This window comes from Pinus tabuliformis, chromosome 6 (assembly GCF_031772625.1).
Source record: "Pinus tabuliformis cultivar Carrire ecotype Pingquan chromosome 6, CPIR1, whole genome shotgun sequence".
NCBI lineage: Eukaryota > Viridiplantae > Streptophyta > Pinopsida > Pinales > Pinaceae > Pinus > Pinus tabuliformis.
Window position 1 is genome coordinate 1,702,144,678 of NC_142292.1, and position 19,973 is coordinate 1,702,164,650.

The 19,973-nt window shown below is 41.1% G+C and overlaps 1 protein-coding gene across 1 annotated transcript in view; it reads left to right on the top strand.

Annotated features, from left to right (window-relative positions):
- The window catches only part of RH36 (RNA helicase 36), a 118,447-nt gene extending 98,866 nt beyond the window's left edge, over positions 1-19,581 (top strand). The window contains exons 5-6 of the mRNA XM_089429580.1: positions 18,884-18,982; positions 19,093-19,581. Coding sequence (XP_089285706.1) covers positions 18,884-18,982; positions 19,093-19,269 — 276 coding nt within the window. The 3' untranslated portion in view covers positions 19,270-19,581. The remainder of the gene's footprint in view (positions 1-18,883; positions 18,983-19,092) is intronic.
- The last annotated feature ends 392 nt before the right edge of the window (positions 19,582-19,973 follow it).

Consider the following 19,973-nt stretch of genomic DNA (forward strand, 5'->3'; position numbering starts at 1 on the left):
TGGAGAATGATCTGGTAGAAGGCATTCTTCTTGTGTCATTTTGACCTTGGTTTGAAGAATGTCCCGACAGAGGATATTCTCTCTGTGTCAGTTTGACCTTGGTTGGAGAATGATCTGGTAGAAGGCATTCTTCTTGTGTTATTTGGACCTTGGTTTGAAGAATGGTTTGACAGAGGATATTCTCTCTGTGTTAGTTTGACCTTGGTTGGAGAATAGTCCTAGAGGTAGCTCAAATGAGCAGGAGCCTTCCAGCATCATGCTTGGACCCTGGAGTGAGCTTGTTTATCATTGATGAGGCCTCTAGTGTTTCACCTAGACCATGTCTATAGTTGTTTGATGGTGAACCGTGATTATGTTGGTGTTGGTGGTTATGATATTGATGATGCTTATCTTAATCTTGATCTGTCCTTATAGAATTGTCAAGTTGAGAACAACTTGATAGTCATTATTAATACCTGCCTAGTTAAGAGGGAGTGTTGAATTTTGTAACTATGGTTGGTCTTCATAATCATTATTTGTAACAATATATTTCTATGTAAAGCATGTTCTTCATGCTCAAAAGAAAATTTTAATATTTATCTATTTGTAAAAAGAAAAATTAGGAGGCATGTTCCTCACAACCTTCTCAAAAGAAATTTTGAAATTTAAACTTTGATTTTTGGCTCCACAAGATGACCAAGTCGGCTCTGCCCTAAGAGGCACCTATTTGGACCCACTCGAATGTGGATAAATAGGTCATTCGACCTCCATCCATAGTGTAATTCGTACACACAACAAACAAGTATATCTCTGCTCCTCCAAGCAAAGGAAAAGAAGCCGAGACAAAGTGAAGAAGACCAAAGTCAAAGGAGAAAGATTTGACATGCTGCTGCTGCTCACATGTGTCTATTCTGGGGTGAAGTCTCTGTGATATTTTTTTGAGGTCAGGTCTGAATTCTCTATGGTGAAGTTTGAGATTTTTGTGGGAGAGACAGGTCGAAATTCAACCCCTATTGGAAACCTATTGTAGACCTTATTGCAAATCTTTGACCGAATTTTTTGGAGCGCTGACTTGGCAGTCTTTATGGATTGCTGAGGTTGTCATCACGCTGATCAGTGTGTCTATCTTTTTGACTTGGATGTTGTGAAAACTCCAAAATTGAAATCCTATTGCAGGAATTGGTATTATTTCTGCTAACTGATAAATTAATTATTCATTTTATTGCTACGACAACATCGAAATAAACACACTGCAACCTTCGCAAATAAAACTGCGGAAAATAAATAGTGTTGGAACTGAGAAAATACTAGCACACACATAAAAATGACACCTTTATTTTTTGACAAATGTCCCCAGGAAAACCCAACTTGGGAAAACCGGTGCAACAACGAGGGATTTTATTATTATGCAGCAATGAAATCTGAGTACAATCTATGGATGCCAACCTGGCAATCCAATCAACAAGTATATGACAAAAATAATCAACAAGTATCAACAAGTATTCGACAACTGACTACTGCTACTCTGGAAAATCGAATCTCCAAGTGACTCTGGTGTGTTCTCCATCACCACTTTGATCCCTTCTTATACCTTCCTGTTGGGACTCCAACAATCGAGATTAAATTTTAATCAATCGCTTAGATCATTTCTGGATTGATTCGTGTGAGTTTCTAGAGAATTCTCACCTTGACTTAATTAATTCTGATTAATTAGCCATATTCCCTAAGTTTAGACTTAGGAAATATTTAAAAAAGACTAATAATCTAATTAAGCCATCTCTAGGTGGAATTTTCAGAAACGATTTCTGGGTTTTGGAGATCTAATATATTCTAGCCTCTCCACCAAATTTCGTGGCTAGAACACATCCGATGCTACAAAAACTAACACTCCTTATTAGCGAGGAATGTGTTCTAGTGCTGCACACCTTATCTTTGTATCACTTCATGTCACACTGCTGATGTTTGGCCGCTGATGCCCACCAAATACGGCTCAACTCTGATGCTGCATCTATGGTGTTGTACTATTGCTAACTCTGCATCTGCACTACGACTCCCTCTCATTTGTTGCTGTTGCAACTGAGATGCATCCAAAAAATACGGAATCAACTATGTTCAATATGATGCATCTGTCTCCCAAGTCTTGACTGCTACTAGCATCTTGCATTGTCACTGAAGAATATACGCTGCTGCCAACTCTGCACTGAGCCACCTGCTTTGTTGTCAACACTTCAGTATCTGACCGCTACTAGTCTGCAACTGTCACTTTGGTACTGATTGCATCAACTGCCACTGATCCATCTTACTACTCAACACTGTGGGCCATCAGGGAATGATCCATGAGGTGGACTCATCAGGGACCCTGCCTAATCTGTAGCTCCCTGGGGCTACAACTCCAAGTCACCCACCTCACTCCAGGAGGTATGGCTGCGAACATCGCGAAGTCTTCCTCCAACTTGGAGGATAGCCTATCTATCTTAGCATGTGCTTTTGCCTAGTCTTGCTTCTTCTCTTTGTACTTCTTTCTTAGAGGACACTGGGTATTGTAGTGGCCAAACTTGCCACACCTGAAGCACTTGACCTTAGATAGGTCCTTCTTCTTATTTCTCTGCTTCCCATGTCCCTGATTGGGACCCTTAGATGTGAGGGCAACATTCTCCTCCTTCACCATCTTTGGTTCACTGCTACTGCTCCCACTGATGGAGCTCTTCAACAAATCTCGTCTCAACACCTCCTACTGCAAATAGGCCCACATTCTGTCCCATCCTGGTAGTGTGTCTCTGCCTTATATACTTTGGATGAAGAATTGCTAATCCTTTGAGACACTGTTGAGTGCTAATCGTACTAGCTCTGAAGGTTGAGGCGCTGCCCCAACAACTGGAAGCTGGTCTCAAACTTCCTGAATCTTGGTGAGGAAGGGATCCATGCCTTCCCCCTTCTGCATCTTGATGCATCTCAACTTCTCTAGGAACATCTTCCGCTGCTTCGAAGTACCTTGGTATAACGTGGAGAGAGCCTCCCACATTTCTTTGGCCGTTTCCTTGGCTGCTATATGTGAGACTATATGGTCCCGGACTCCATCTAGGATCAACCGCTTTGCCGGCGCCATCTCCTTCCTATATTCCTTGAGCTGGTCTGCGTACAGAGGAATTGCCACTACATTATCAATGTAGGCTTTCAGGCCATATTCATCTAGAAGGAAGGACATCCTAGCCTTCCAGATGACATAGTTGGAAGCTCCATCCAACCTATCCTGATCTCTAAGCCCTGTAGTGGCCATCTCTGAAATTGTCGAAAACTCCCTCTTTCCCTGTGCTCGACTGCTGCTCTGCTATTCGCACTCCCTCCTGGAATGCGTGGCTCTGCTAGCTGCTACTGCCAATTTGCAACTGGAAATTTGAACTTCCGAGACTCGAAGTTCCCCGAGGAAAATTTTCCCTCTGCTATGTGTGCTTTTCTCTTCCACCCGACGCGGATTCTGCTTTTGCAACCTGTAGCAAAACCCTCTATGTCCAACTAGGGATTTGCTCAACAAAAGTCTGAGCTGTAGTTGCTCCCTATGACTGCTGGAATTACAATCCCAAACAATTCGACTTTTCTGCACTCTTGCAACTGAAAATCGAATTTTTCTGCCCCAACAATTCGGCCTACCTATCTGGTTATTGCACTTCTTTTGAGAATTTAGGCTTGCTGCTCCCTCTGAGCATTGAATTTCTTTTCTTTCGCTTATGAGCTTTCGGCTGATCACTTATACTCTGATACTATGTGAAAATTCCAAAATTGAAATCCTATTGCAAGAACTAGTATTATTTCTTCTAACCAATAAATTAATTATTCAGTTTTTTGCTACGACAACGTCGAAATAAACACATTGCAACCTTCACAATTAACACTGCGAAAAATAAATAGCATTGGAACTGAGAAAATACTAGCATGCACACATAAAAGTGACACCGTTATTTTTGGACAAATTTCTGCAGGAATAACCCAACTTGGGAAAACCAGTGTAGTAGTGAGGGTTTTTATTATTATGCAGCAGTGAAATCTGAGTACAATCTATGGATGCCAACCTGGCAATCCAATCAACAAGTATTTGACAAAAATAATTAGAGAGAAAAATTCTCTCACCCCACAAGCAATCCCGGCACTGGCTTCAACAGAAAACTCGCTGTCCAAACCCCAACGTGAGCCCTTCTGCGTTGTCTCTCACATACGTGGCTCGATTCTGCCTCTGAGAAAGCCGTCTAGACTGTCTCTGTTGTTGGAAGTGACTCTCTAGCCCTCTGAAAGACTTTCCCGACCTTTGGAAACTGAATTGACCTTCTCCTCAGCTAAATCAAACTGCTCCTCTTAGGCAACTATGCAGTCCTCTGCGCTACCTCTGCATGGATCACTTCTGTCACTTGCTGCTGCCTCTTCAGATCTGTAAAAATTCCCCTGGATCATTGTCCTTGCCCCTCACTATCTCTGCTGCCTCATTGAAGCTCGAACTCTCTGGCCACTGATTGCTGCTACTCTGGAAAATCAAATTCTCCAAGTGACTCTGGTGTGTTCTTTATCACCACTTCGATCCCTTTTGACATCTTCCTGTTAGGACTCCAACAACCAAGATTAAATCATAATCGATGGCTCATATCATTTCTAGATCGATCCGTGTGAGTTTCTAGAGAATTCTCACCTTGACTTAATTAATTTTGATTAATTAGCCATATTCTCTAAGTTTAGAGTTAGGAAAAATTTTAAAAACGGCTAATAATTTAATTAAGCCATCTCTAGGTGGAATTTCCTTGGGTTTTGGAGATCTCATGTATTCTAGCCTCTCCACCAAATTTCGTGGCTATAACACATCCGATGCTACAAAAAATAACATCTCTCTTGCTAACTTGATTCTGTAAAGAAAGGTTGCTCGGTTTTCCCCTATGTGGGTTTTCCCGGGGTAAATTCTCATGTTCTTGTGTGGCTGTCTCTTGTTGACCCTCTAGCGTTATATACTATTAAAGTTATGTGTAATTGTTTTATGATGTATAATAAATGTAAGAAAAGATCTAAGAAAATCATAAGAAACAGTTATTAGTTTAGACAACTATTGAAAATTCACCACTTTGAAGGGCTTCTCCAAGGAATGGAAGCCATTTATCAAAGGGATAGTTGCTCAAGATAAGCTGCCAGATTGGTATAGGTTATGGGATGATTTCATCCAAGAAGAACAACGTGACGAGGATCTTCATAAGAAGAAGTCTATTGAAGATAACATGGCTTTTGCAGGAAAGATGAAGGGCAAAGTGAAGAAGGACTTGAGCAAGTTGAAGTGTTATACATGTGGCGAGTATGGCCATTTTGGAAGTAAGTGTTCGTGATGAAAGAAGGGAGACAATGAGAAGAAGAAGGAGATAGCTATGGCTACTACATATTCAGGTGAGCTAGATGACTTCTCTAGAAGGCTCAAGGATGACTTTGCTCTGGTATCTCATTTCTTCGAGGGTACCATTGACAAGGGTGCATGGTATGTGGATAGTGAAGCGTTGAAGCATATTTCAAATTTGCGAGAATTTTTTGAGACTCTAACTGAATGGGATTGGGAATTGCACATGAAGGTTGGCGATAAGAGTCAAAAAACTGTGAAAGGGTCGGTGTTGTGCCATTCAAGATGCAGTTAGGCAGGCTGCTACGAGTTCAAGATGTGTTGTGGGTATCGGAGCTCAAGTACAACGTGTTTTCTGTCGCAGTGATCGAGGGGAAGGGGTTTGAGGTGATACTTTAAGATGGGAAAGCAATACTCCAGCCCAAAGGCTCTAACTCTACTAGAGAAGTCATTGGAGTTAGTGAGCATGGTCTATATAGGCTGATGGGTAATCCTATAGATCAAGGGAAGAAGAAGGTTCCTAAGACTCAATAAGGGTTGAGTTTGAGAGGGAGTTTGCAGGTTCACAGGGAGAATTCGCAACCTAAGAAAAGTGCATGGTTAGTGGGGAGTAAGGAGACTTCTACAGCTGGAAACAAGGAACCGTGGAATGCGCTGAAGGCCTATCATGAGAAGAAGCGAGAGGCTTTCGGAGGCAGGGATGCTACCGAGGATAGCGTTGTTCATTCTACAGGGTACGCTGTAGTGGTGGACACTAGAGATTGGGCTAGTGTCGCTGATGAGTTACTTTCAAGTTAGTTGAAATGTGTAGCTCTGGAGGAACTCCGACAACCCCTGCGGTATTGAATTTGTGAGGAGTTGACCCACGAAAATGTGGTTTTGTGGCAATGTACCCAAAGTTGTGGGCTAAAGACCCAACGTAATCATTGTTTATTCTACGGATGATGGATTTGTAGCCCACATAGATAGTTGAGGGCGTGGTGCTTTACCTTATGGTTAGATACTTGAACTGCGGGCGGGGATGCCTTTTGCAAGAGGGGAACCTTTGATGGACTAAAGGACACCTAAGGCTACAATGGAGATGGCTAAAGTCAATGAAAATAATTTTATTTCTTATTCTAATTTTGTTTGAGCATGTAGGCTCAGGTCGGCTAAGGCCAAGGACATGACCCTTGGTGGAAAAATTACTCCACTAAGAGCACTATAAGAAGAAATAAGATTGAGCTCATTTGTCATACAACATAACAACTCGTTCTCAAGAAGATATCTAGCCAAGATGAACTCGTGAACCTTAGGAAGCTGCAGCAAGAAGAAGAGCAAGTGTGGTTTGTTCTAGTTATGCAAAGGGGGTCGAGTTTGATCACCTTGAAGGCAAGGTTCTATTGTTTTGAAGGGCCATAAACCTAGTGGGAATATTGCAGGCCAAGATTGTAAGGCCACAGGTGGTCTAACAGGAAGGTCGAGAAGGATTAGGCCTATAGAAAAGGAAAATAAGTGTTGCAAAGGGCTGTTATCCAAGGAGAAAGGTTGTTGAATGGTTGCAAGGGAGTCATATAGTGGTTGGAAGAAGCCTAATCACTGTGAGTTGCTGGTATATTAGAGCCTATGTTCAGTGACTTTGGAGCAACATGGTCATTGTGTGAAGGAAAATTTGTGGAGCTGAAGTTTGCAAGGATTTTGGAGCAGCAAAACCCTTGTGAGAAACCTGATGTGCAGAGTTATTGGAGGAGCAGTAACTCAGTGTGTATAGGTGGCAAAGGACTTGCTAGGTGTTCAAGGGAAGTGGACTGAAAGGGTTGTGGTCCAGCGCTTCTTCAGCGAGTCAAGATTGTTCTTGTTCTTGGCCAGATTGAGAGTGAACGTTGTTGATCCCAAGCCCTAGTTTTTCTTGTGTCAGGGGTAATTGTAAGGGCCATGATCCCTAGTACAGGAGCCCTGTGTTTGTTGTATTAAAGTTGTAATCTAAACAAGTTTTGGGTCTCCAAAAATCCAATGTTCCACCAAGTTTCCGGGACGAGGAGGCGAGGGAGCAAGGATACGCAGGAGCGGCCTATGCAAAAGCTTCCCACCAACTTTTTGGAAACGTGGGGGGACGACGGGGCCTTAAAAACTTATAAATATAAAATATAAATCGATTAATCATATAACTGAAACAAATTTAAAACGAATAACATGATCATTGATATCATTATCATAAAAATTATAATCGTACATCATACATTTAAGTTTGTAACTGTATAGTGTAACTACTAGCCTACTAACTTACTAACAACGCACAATGAAAAAAATTATAAAATTATAAATGTTTAAACTTTTAAACTTTAAAATTTAACCCATATTGATGTACCACTTCCAACTATGAACATTGAATATTGAAGATTGAAATAAAATTATAAAAGTCAAATCTGATACATCGAGAGTCAAAATTTTTAATTTTATAGAGTCAAAATAACATAAGAACATATCAAAAGATAAATGAGCATAATTGCTCAAGGTAATCCGTTCAACGAAGGCGCAGATAGAAGGTTGCTTGGTGATGGCGACAACGTTCCGTTCAACGAAGGAGTAGACAAAAGGTTGCTTGGTGATGGCGGCAGTGTTCAGTTCAACGAAGGAGAAAACAGAAAATGAAATGTGAAATGAACATAACGTAAACCCTTCCCGGTCGGTCAACAAATATTAAAAATTATGATTTTTTTGTTTCATAAAAAAAATTGCGAAATTTTTCTAGGGAAACGACCCCTTTCACCTAGGAAATGACCCCAATTGGAGGAAACAACCCCAAAAATGGAAGAAATGACCCCTTTCAAGTTTCCTCGCGTACCTTGTTTTTTGGGAGTGTGGGGAAACGAACCCCTCTCGTCCCAAAGTCCCTGGAGCGTGAGGGAGCTAGGAAACTCGACCCCTAGGTGGGGGACGCGACCCTGTGGAACACTGCAAAAATCTTGTGTACTCTGTTGATTCATTGCTGTTACATTTTTTCTGTGCAAAGTGCTTGAAGTTGTGGGTATTTCAATATGTTTGTGATCTTGTTTTAGATATAGACTTGATTCTGAAGTGCTAGGAAAAGTCAACATAACCAACAACCCATCTCACAAAATAATCACATGTTTGGTTAGATCTTTTTATAGATTAAATTCCATAGGTTACATGATGTATTTTTGGTGATTTGGTGCTACTGATTTTTCTATTTAGTTTTTTGTTGTTATGGTCACATATTTTACAGTGAGATAGCTCTTAGAAGTGAACTGATCTTATTTTGGAGTTATGTGGGGTTATCTTAGGGATTCATCCCTTGGCAATTTAGGTGTTGGGCCTAAATAGCGGGGGCTTGAGCCAAGGTGACAATGGATCTCCACCTCGTGTGTGCCCATCCTGCAGGTTACAGTGCCTTAGTAACATTGCTAATCGGATCCGTAACAATTCTCTCTTGAGTTGCACCTTGTGGACTAGGGTTTTATTGTTAAATGTGAGTTGGGAAGGTAACAATTACAATGATGTAGATATATATTTGCAAGTGCCTATTCCAGAAAGTCACATATGTTATTTCAAATAGTTACCCTATGTCAACTATAAAATATAATTGTTAGGATATGAGATTAATAATTCACAGGTAATAATTACAATGATGTAGATATATATTTGCAAGTGCCTATTCCAGAAAGTCACATATGTTCTTTCAAATAGTTACCCTATGTCAGCTATAAAATATAATTGTTAGGATATGAGATTAATAATTCATTGCATACATAAAATTTAAAGTTCGTAAGTTTGTGATCTTGATATCTTTACATATGTAGCCTCATGTTCATCTTGACATTTCAGCTGTGCAAGCTTGTTTGGAACTTCTTTTTACCGTTATTTGATTGGATAGTAAATGAATTTCTATTATGCTTCTTTAACAAACATTGGAATTATTATGAGTAAAAGGTTGTGGCCAAAGCACATAGAGAGATTACAAAAAATCAATGTTCCACCAAGTTTCCAGCACGAGGAAACGCGAGAGCAGGGATACACACAAGGGGGATGTATATAAGGAACCCCAAAATTCAGGGAAATCTCGGGAAATTGGGGGGCGTTGGAGTCATAAAATTTATAAAATTATTAAAAATTTAATATATAAAAATAAAAATAAAATCCCAACAATATGTCAATAACTAAATAGTAAATCTTAATAATTATGAAATGTACATCTAAATTGAAATTCATCATTTCGTATTAGACTATTATGAATTATCATTTCTGCAATGTACATCTAAAAGTAAATTGAATCCATCATTTGACATTATGTAATGTTCCATCTAAATTCATCATTTGGCATTATGCAAGGTACATCTAAATTAAATTCATCATTTGATAATTGAAATTATGCAATGCACATCTAAAAGTAAATACATCATAAATGACATTATGTTGAAGTCTAAAACAATGTTATTAGAACCAGACTAGTCATCAAACCGTTAGACCCCCTAGACCGGAAACCGGTCAGAACCAGTAAAAAAACTGGACCAAAAATCCGGTCAACCAAAAACACATAAAATATTCAAATTTTAAAGAAAAACATATATATTCATGTGCATCCATATGAATCCAAACCATTTATACACAAATAAGCAAAAGTTCTCATTTATATAGCATGTAAGGGTGCACATAATGAAAATACCACCAAGTGCAATCGATCTCTAAACCGAAAATACATCAACAAACAAGCTCCACATGGCCTCTAGCATCCAAAAAAATCATGCTACAATAAATACCTACATATCGTCAAAATCATTGCCTATTTTGAGATATTCGTCATCAATATCACCCTTTAGGCATTAAAATAAGATAGAAAAAGCATAGCATGTCAAGTCAAGATTTTGTTTGAGTGATGGGTACCTTTTTTAGTTTGGCTCATGATAGAGGAGTTTGACAACCAATGCCATTAACATCAAGGTACATAGAGGGCTTGGTGCTCTTGATTAAATACTAGTTCCATACCCTTGTACATGACAAAATCCAATGGAGCGTTGCAATCCCTCTAATCCTTAAATCCTGGAAAACTGTTAAGTTTGCTGGATTTTGAGTGAGATCTAAAGTTCTACTTTCTCCACATGAAATCCAATGAGGTCAAAACCATTCTCAAACATCTTGAGTCATTTCATGGTAATGTTAAAAATATAAGTAAAATGATGAGCCATTTTTCACCCTTCCGTTTTAATAATTTAACATTACCATTACTATGAATTGCAGAGCATTGGTAGGGAAATATGGTCAAACACTAGGCTAACCTTGTCATAAATCATTGCCTTTTTTTAAAACAATTGCGTTCAAAGGGTCCTTGGCAGCAATGTACAAAACCAACGTCCCCTTACATTCCCCCTACGTCCCCCCGACCCCCTTACAATGAAAACACGTTCCCTCGCTAGGGAAGCATTTCCCCAAATGGGGGATGTGGGGAAACCTATGTTGTAGGAAACGTTGCCCCTAGGTCCGTTTTAGCGATGGAACGAAACAAAAACGCGTATCGTACGGCCTGGAAACGAGTTTCTGGCTTGGGGAAACGTGGCCAGTACGGTTGGAAACGAGTTTCTAGGCCGTACGGCGGAGTTTCCACTTCATATTGGGATTTTTCTTTTATTTATTTATTTATTTATCAGTTCTAATTTTTTATTGTCGAATAAAGTATCTTGTGGATGCTTCTAGATGCCTCTCTCAAGTTATAAAAAGGCTCTTGCCTCATTCCCTCATCACACAATTGAGCAAGTCGATTCTCTTGGAGACGGACGATTTTAGCAAATGAGAAAAGAGGAAGAGTAGTGGTCTTTTGTCTTTATAGTTCTTGCAGCCTCAATCTTTATTGTACTTGCAGCCTCATATATATAATAAAGACTGATTTTGAGATTTGGATATATAATAAAGGTTGATTTTGGATATTCCGATATTGCTATTTTAATTATGTGATCATTTATGAGTAAATGTGATGTAAATTTAATCATAATGTTTAGACTTTAAATGTAATAAATTATAATGTATCATGTATGCTTTATGATTGCACATAACATTTCCTATATGTCCTAAATTCTAATATATATATATATTGTGTTTCCCTGTTTCCAAAAGTTGGGGGGGGGTCATGTTTCATACGTTAGTTCTTGCAGCCTCAATCTTTATTGTACTTGCAGCCTCATATATATAATAAAGGCTGATTTTGAGATTTGGATATATAATAAAGGTTGATTTTGGATATTTGGATATTGCTATTTTAGTTATGTGATCATTTATGAGTAAATGTGATGTAAATTTAATCATAATGTTTAGACTTTAAATGTAATAAATTATAATGTATCATGTATGCTTTATGATTGCACATAACATTTCCTATATGTCCTAAATTCTAATATATATATATATATATTGTGTTTCCCTGTTTCCAAAAGTTGGGGGGGGTCATGTTTCACACGTGTACCCGTTTTAGAAACTTGTACTTGTTTCCCCGTTTCGTGCAACTTAGGGGGAAACACTTCCTTAGAAGTTTCCCCGTCTTGGGGGCGTGGGGGAGTGAGGGGGTGCACTCCCCACCCTTGGGGACGCGTCCTCGTGGAACACTGGAAAACACTCCTGAGCTCATGGGCATATTCTTCTTTTGTCATTGAATACATACATATCAAAGTGACTTTAAGGCTTATTTGTACAAACAAAGATGAGCATTAATACAACTCCTATATTGAGCAAACTAGACTAAAAGGGGCACTTGCCACTGATCTAACCCACACATGATCCAGAAAATGACGTGATTCTTATACAACATGAAGATACAAAAAGGAGAGAAACTAGATATAACTCAGAACTTTCAAATTTTGAGTTTCTGATCGACATTGCCAGTAGGAGTACCTAAATTTGCAGAGAAAAGAGTCATTATTGGAGTGGGAGAAATGCTATTTTGCACTGGCACCCAGAGGAGGGCAAAGGAGGGCAACTTGAGTTTTCCTTCTTGCTAATCCTCTAATCTAGGGGATCAACCCTTCTATTCAAATGTGACAGAATGCTCAAGGAGATATCTGCCCTCCTGCAGAGGGGTTATCTAGTGCTAACAATCTGTTTGTTACGACATCCATCTCAGAACTTAAGTCTTGGATTGCCAATTCATGTTGACGAAGGGAGGTATGAGTGGCGCGCAGCGCCCCAAAGTGCATATTTGTACATGTAGTTGGGGGTAGTGCAAAAGCAATCAGAATTAAACTGTCTGCTATCTTTTGCTATCTTTCTCAATGCTGCATGACAGACTGTCAAACTATCACCGTTTTTTGTGCGCTGACTTCCTGGAATGAAAGCCATATGCGAGGTTGAATAAATCCCACAATGCAAGTGTGGGAGAGGACAGGAGGTAATAAAACCTCCCTAGGTGACCTAACTTATCATCATGGCGGAGGGTGGTGAGTGTATGCTATACGTGAATTTATATACTTGGCAGTGGCTCCAATTGATGCTGTTGTGACGCTACGCTTGTTGATCCATAAGGTTATCATTTATGGTATAGCATTAGCAACATTTGTTCCTTTGAATGAAAATCCCCCCCTCTTGGTTCATGTTGATAGCCAAGTTGGCCTGCAAATCCACCAGTTGCTTATTTTTCTACTTGATGTGGAAGCATTCGACATCACATCCTAGGAGGTGAACTTGAGCTTGGATTCAGTTGATGATGGCTTTCAATCTTTAGATGTCTAGCCTTAGATCCTTTATGCATGTACCTTATTATCATTTGTGAGTCTCCAAAAAGCATTAGACGATTGGGTTGAAGGTGTTGAAGTTTCTAAGTTTACTTAATTTAGAAACCCATCATGCACTTTTCCTGATTTATTCCTACCTACTTGTTAATTATTCTTTAACAAGTTATTTACAAAGTAAATACTGAAAATAAACACCAGTGCATGCTCAACATATTATAGATCAACAACTAAAATAAACAAGAACAAACACACCACATGACACCATTATTTTTGGACCAATGTCCCCAGAAAAACACAATGCGGGAAAACCGGTGCAGCTATCTAAGGGTTTTCTTATTAAGCAATATCAGAGTACAATTTGGGTGCCGTAACTGGCCTACCCAATAGAGAATTTCCTTAGCAGCTATACCTCACAGTTTGAGAGAAATCTCTTGGCTGAAACACCGAAAACCCTTTCAGCAGCTCCTCAGCACAAAACTGCTCTTGCAACCCCAACGTCTGCCCAATCTGGACTGCGTCAGCCCCTCTGTCTCACGCTGGCCCTGCGTCAGCCCTAGGAGGCTCTGCGTCAACTCTGGGAGCCTTTGCGTCAGCTACGCTGGCCCTTCTGGTGCTCTGCGCAACACTTGGCTGCCTCTGCATGGCCTTGCGTGAGCCCTTGCTGGCTTTGCGTCACCCTCCTTCGCTGCTGCGTTGCTCTCCCGGCACAATCTTTGCCTTCTCTGTTCCTCTGTACTCAATGCCCCTCAACTGCTCTCCTGATCACTGATTCTATCTCTCTTAGCAAACCCTGCTCTATAGAGAATAGAATGATTGGTCATCTGGTGTACTCTCCAAGTGACCCTCAAGCCTCCTCTTATACTTTTCCTGTTGACAATTCAACGACCAAGATTAAGTCCCTAATCAACGGCTAAGATTAGATCTGGCTTGATCCATGTCTTTTGGACACTCTAACATAGATTCATATTAATACTCATTAATATTTGATTTTCCCTAAGTTTAAACTTAGGGACTCCATTAAAAATATTAATTATTTTAATATCTACTGATCTGTTTAGAATTTGCCCAAACCCTTTCTGGGTATTGGAGACCTTATGTGCCCCAACCTCTCCATCAAATTTCGTGGCTAGGGCACATTCGATGCTACCCCAAATCAACACTCCCTCTTAGCGAGGACTGTGCTCTAGCAATACTCCTCACTGAGTATTACTCTGATCATCCGACATCGGTAATTGTGCTGATGCTAGGCCTTCTTGCCCAATGTCCTCTGCACTGCTGCCTCCTGTACTGCTACCCATGGTTCTACCATTGCCACTGCTGCATCTGTACGATAGCTCCCTCTGCATCCGTGCTATTGCTGGTCCTTTCTCCCAGCACTGCATCTGCACTGCACCTCCTCTCATCATGCTGCATCGTGTTGCCCACTGCTGCACTGCAACTCATTTACCAGCACTGCATCCGCACTGCAACTCCTCTCATCATGCTGCATCGTGCTGCCCACTGCTGCACTGCAACTCAGTTACTGAGAAGCATTGTTTCACGGGGTTGCGTCCCCCCACCTGGGGGTCAAGTTTCCTAGCTCCCTCGTGCTTCGGGGACTTGGGGACGTTCCCCCACGCTCCCAAAAAACAGAGTATGCGAGGAAACTTAAAGGGGGTCGTTTCCTCCATTTTTGTTATCGTTTCCTCCAATTGGGGTCATTTCCTAGGTGAAAGGGGTCTTAAGGGGTCTTGAGGGGCTGTTTCCCTAGAAAAAATTGGCAATTTTTTCTATGAAACAAAAAAATCGTAATTTTTAATATTTGTTGTGCATTGTTAGTAAGTTAGTAGACTAGTAGTTACACTGTACAGTTACAAAATTACATGTATGATGCAAGATTATAATTTATATGATAATGATATCAATGATCATGCTTTTCGTTTTAAATTTGTTTCAGTTATAACATTCATCTATATTTTATATTTATAAGTTTTTATTTTTAAGACCCTGACGTCCCCCCACGTTTCCTAAAAATTGGTGGGGAGCTTTTGCATAGGCTGCTCTTGCATATCCTTGCTCCCTCGCCTCCGCGTCCCCAAAACCTGGTGGAACATTACTGAGAAGTAAGTAACTGATCTCCCAACTGACCTCCTTGCGGGGCTAGAAACACCCACTGATGTTGAAGGTCCCTCTGCCGCTGACAAGTGCTCCGCATAGGCTGCTCTTGCATATCCTTGCTCCCTTGCCTCCGCGTCCCCAAAACCTGGTGGAACATTACTGAGAAGTAAGTAACTGATCTCCCAACTGACCTCCTTGCTGGGCTAGAAACACCCACTGATGTTGAAGGTCCCTCTGCCGTTGACAAGTGCTCCCTCTCTTTGACCTCTGCGTTGCTGCAACAACTCCCTGCATCTCTCACCATTGCACACCTCGCTGTGCCTTCCTGCACTAGTGCAACACTCCTGTGCCTCTCGCACTGCTGCAACTTGCTAGCTCTACGCTGTCTCGGGATTCCTGCATTGTAGCTCTCTATGCCTCTCCATCCGCATCCGCCTCTACCTACTCAGCTAGTCCTGCTACTCCTCGTCGGGGCTCCCATTGCAAGGTCTAATCCAAGAGGCTGGGTACCTTGAGGATCCTGCCCCTCATCGCCTGTAGTCTGCCTGACTACAGCTCGATGTCTCCCCATTTCCGCTCAAGTGGTGCGTGTGCACTCATGGCACAGTCATCGTCTATCAAAACTTCCATCTCTACTCGTGCTGGCACTGCCTTAGTCTCGGAAGACTCTCCCTTACTCTTCTTCCTTGGGCACTGGGTCGCATAGTGACCCATCTCCCCACAATGGAAGCACTTGATCTTGGAGAGATCTTTCTTCTTCCTCTTCTCCTGCTTTCCCTTAGATTATAGGGCCACATCCTCCTCCTCCTGCTTGACCTTGATCCCTTTGCTGCCGCTACTTGTCTTTGACTGCCATCTGATCTCTTCCTTGCGAAGAGCTGCTTACATCTCGTCCCAAGGTAGGAGGGTCCCTCTGCCCAGGATGCTCTGGACGAACACTTCCCACTCTTCTGAGACAACATTCAGGGCTGTCCTCACCATAAGCTCCTGATCCGGTGTTGCTCCTATAACAGTCCACTGATCTCAGATCTCATTCAGTCCTTTGAGGAGGGAGTCAATCATTTAACCCTTCTTCGTCTGATACGACCTCATCTGGTTCTCAAGCAGCATTCTTCTCTGCACAAAAGTATGCTGGTACATGTTCTTGATAGCCTCCCACATCTCAATTGCCGTTTCTTTCTCGGCTATATGTGGTACCACATGATCCTTGACCCCGTCAAGGATAATGCACTTGGTCCTCGCCATCGCCTCCTCGTACTTGTCATTATCATTAGGGTCGACTGGGATAGATATAACCTTCAAGGCGAAGTTCTTGACACGATTTTTGTCAAGCACTGATAAGATTTTGGCCTTCTAGACTGCGAAGTTCGATGCTTCGTCCAGTCTATCCTGGTCTCTTACCCCCTGTAGTGCCATGATGCTCCTCTACTTCCCTCCTGGAAGTTCTCTGTTCAACTCCTCTGAGTCTCTACTTCCCGTCTGGAAGTTCTCTTCTGGACTCCCTTTGAGTCTTGATTTCCCTCTTAGAAATCCTTCTGCCGCTTGTCGAGATGCCCCCTATTCTGATCGTCTTGTGCAACTGCATCGCTGATCCGGGTTCCTTGGCTAGAAACCCTCGGTAACAACTCCTCTGGCCTTGCTCTGTCAAGCATTGTTCTGACTACAGTACCTCACCAACTCCACTCTGCAATATTCTTGCTGCCTTCTAGACCCCAACAACTACCTCTCTGTGAATTGTGTCAGCCCCTCTCTGCCTCACACTGCCTCTGCGTCACCCTGGATGGGTCTGTGTTAGCCCTCTGGCCCTCTTCGTCAGCTACGCTGGCTCTTTGAGGCTCTGCGCAGTTCCCGACTTCTTCTGCGTGGCTCTGGCTGGCTCTGTGTCACACTTCCTTGGCTTCTGCGCTGCTAGAAACAACTTCTGTCACCTCGGGACAACTGTTTTCTGCTGCTATTGCTCCGCTCGGCTGATGTCTTTTAGTCCTCCTGTGATTTGCAATCACACTCTGATACCATGTTGAAGTTTCTAAGTTTACTTAATTTAGAAACCCTTCATGCACTTTTCCTGATTTATTCCTACCTACTTGTTAATTTTTCTTTAACAAGTTATTTACAAAGTAAACACTGAAAATAAACACCAGTGCATGCTCAACATATTACAGATCAGCAACTAAAAGAAACAAGAACAAACACACCACATGACACCATTATTTTTGGACCAATGTCCTCGGAAAAACCTAATGCGGGAAAACCGGTGCAACTATCTGAGGGTTTTCTTATTAAGCAATATCAGAGTACAATTTGGGTGTCGTAACTGGCCTACCCAACAGAGAATTTCCTTAGTAGTTATACCTCACAGTTTGAGAGAAATTTCCTGGATGGAACCCCGGAAAACCCTTCTGGCAGCTCCTCAGCACAAAACTGCTCTTGCAACCCCAGTGTCTGCCCAATCTGGACTACGTCAGCCGCTCTCTGTCTCACGTTGGCCCTGCGTTAGCCTTTCTTGGCCCGCGTCAGCCCTAGGAGGCCCTGCGTCAGCTCTGGGAGCTTCTACGTCAGCTATGCTGGCCCCCTTCTGGTGTTCTGCACAGCACTTGGCTGCCTCTGTGTGGCCTTGCATGAGCCCTTGCTGGCTCTACGTCACCCTCCTTGGCTGCTGCGCTGTTCTCCTGGCACAATCTCTGCCTTCTCTGTTCCTCTGTACTCAATGCCCCTCAATTGCTTTCCCGCTCACTGATTCTATCTCTCTTAGCAAACTCTACTCTAGAGAATAGAATCACTGATCATCTGGTGTACTCTCCAAGTGACCCTCAAGCCTCCTCTTATACTTTTCTTGTTGACGACTCAACGGCCGAGATTAAGTCCCAAATCAACGGCTAAGATTAGATCTGGCTTGATCCATGTCTTTTTGACCACTCTAACATAGATCCATATTAATACTCATTAATATTTTATTTTCCCTAAGTTTAAACTTAGGGACTCCCTTAAAAATATTAATTATTTTAATATCTCTTGATCTATTTAGAATTTGCCTAAACCCTTTCTGAGTATTGGAGCTCTCATGTGCCCCAACCTCTCCACCAAATTTCGTGGCTAGAGCACATCCGATGCTACCCCAAATCAACAGAAGGGATTTGACTAAGGGGATACCTTTGAAGAGTGCGTATGCTTCTGCTGGTTATTGGTTTGCGCACCAAGTTTCCATGCAAATTTTCAATTGTTCCTCCAGCGTGAAAATAGCTCCTCCCCTAACCCCACTCCATCCCCTCCCTCCCCCCTGGCACCTGCCTCCTCTAATGACCTACTATTATGTTACCCGTTTGAGCACTTACTGTTTATTTATGGTCCTATTTAATCTATTGTTAACATTCTATTGTGTTAGTCACTGCTTAGCTTGCATTGGCTTTCAACTGCAAGTTTGTGGACAACAATTTTGCCCTTATATGTTCCAAAAGGAGATGCTTCTAGGCAATACAAGAGGATTGAGTGTGTGGATGTCAAAAACGTTCTTGATTTCTTTTCCACATTGGTAGCAATTGCAAACTTCAAATTTGAAAGCCGCTTTTATAAAACAATTAATTTTTGTGTATATTTTGCAAAAAGATTTTATTCTGTAGCATTACTGAAATTCATGCATTATACTGAGCTTTTTCTGACTTCTCATAAGTTAGGTTGTTATACCACGTGCATGGCTTTATTGAATTCTAAGTTTTTTGTATGTGACTGTTTTCTGCAGTATCAAGTGAAGCTTGTACATGATATAGAGGCTGTCGTTGGAAAACAGTTGGAGGAGTATGACTGTAAAGAGGATGATGTGCTGAAAGGTATCACACAGGTGAGTGTCTCTCATTTGGTGATAACTCTTACGAATTACATTGCTGCATCTTGATTTCAAACGTAGTCTAAAACTGTTTAATGAGATAAATTTTGGCTTGTATGCTGCAGGTATATAAAGCCAAAAGGATGGCAACAATGAGGATGGTTGATGATGGTTTTGAGGCAAAAGCAAAAGAAAGGAAAGAAATGAAACTTAAAATGTTGGTGGAAAAAGGATTGCTGAATAAAGATTCTATGAAAAGGAAAAGAAGAAACAAGGAAAAAAACTCTGATGATGACACATAAGACGCAAAAGTCTATTGAATTTGAAACTAAAGCAGTCCAATAAATCAAACAAGGTTCTCTTTTGGCAACTGTCATCTGCGACAGTCACCATTGATTGTAACATTTAATGGAGCAGGTCCACCAAAGATAAACACCTTTGTAGCCATGATAAATGGTGAGAGGGAATATTTATATCTAGAATATGAGTGTTATAATCATCCATGCAGGCATTCTATTTATCTTTCCAGCAATAGCTTCCTTTTTAGAAAAAAATAAAAATAAAAATAATTTTTAAATAGATGTTAATAAGGAAATCGTTGATATTCACTTCTATCTTGTTGGATGCTTATATTTTTTGTGATATTATTAAATTCTTGTACTATTTTCTAAACATATCATCTCCTGGTTTTGATTTAAAAAATTGGATGACGTTTCTTATAGCACTCAAGGTGCATATACATCACTTTCATGTTTCCATTTAAAAAATTGGATGACGTTTCTAATAGCACTCAAGGTGCATATACATCACTTTCATGTTTCGATTGCAGCATTTCATTTGGGACGATGAGCTATTTTCTTTATCTGGGTGTGCTTATGGTTCCAGTTTTGACGACGAGTATGTCATGCTCTCTTTTGACATTGATTAGAACAAATACGGTTGGAATCAATGCTATGCAATGAATTGAAATAAAACAATGAATGAAATTTCTTATAGAACACAAGGT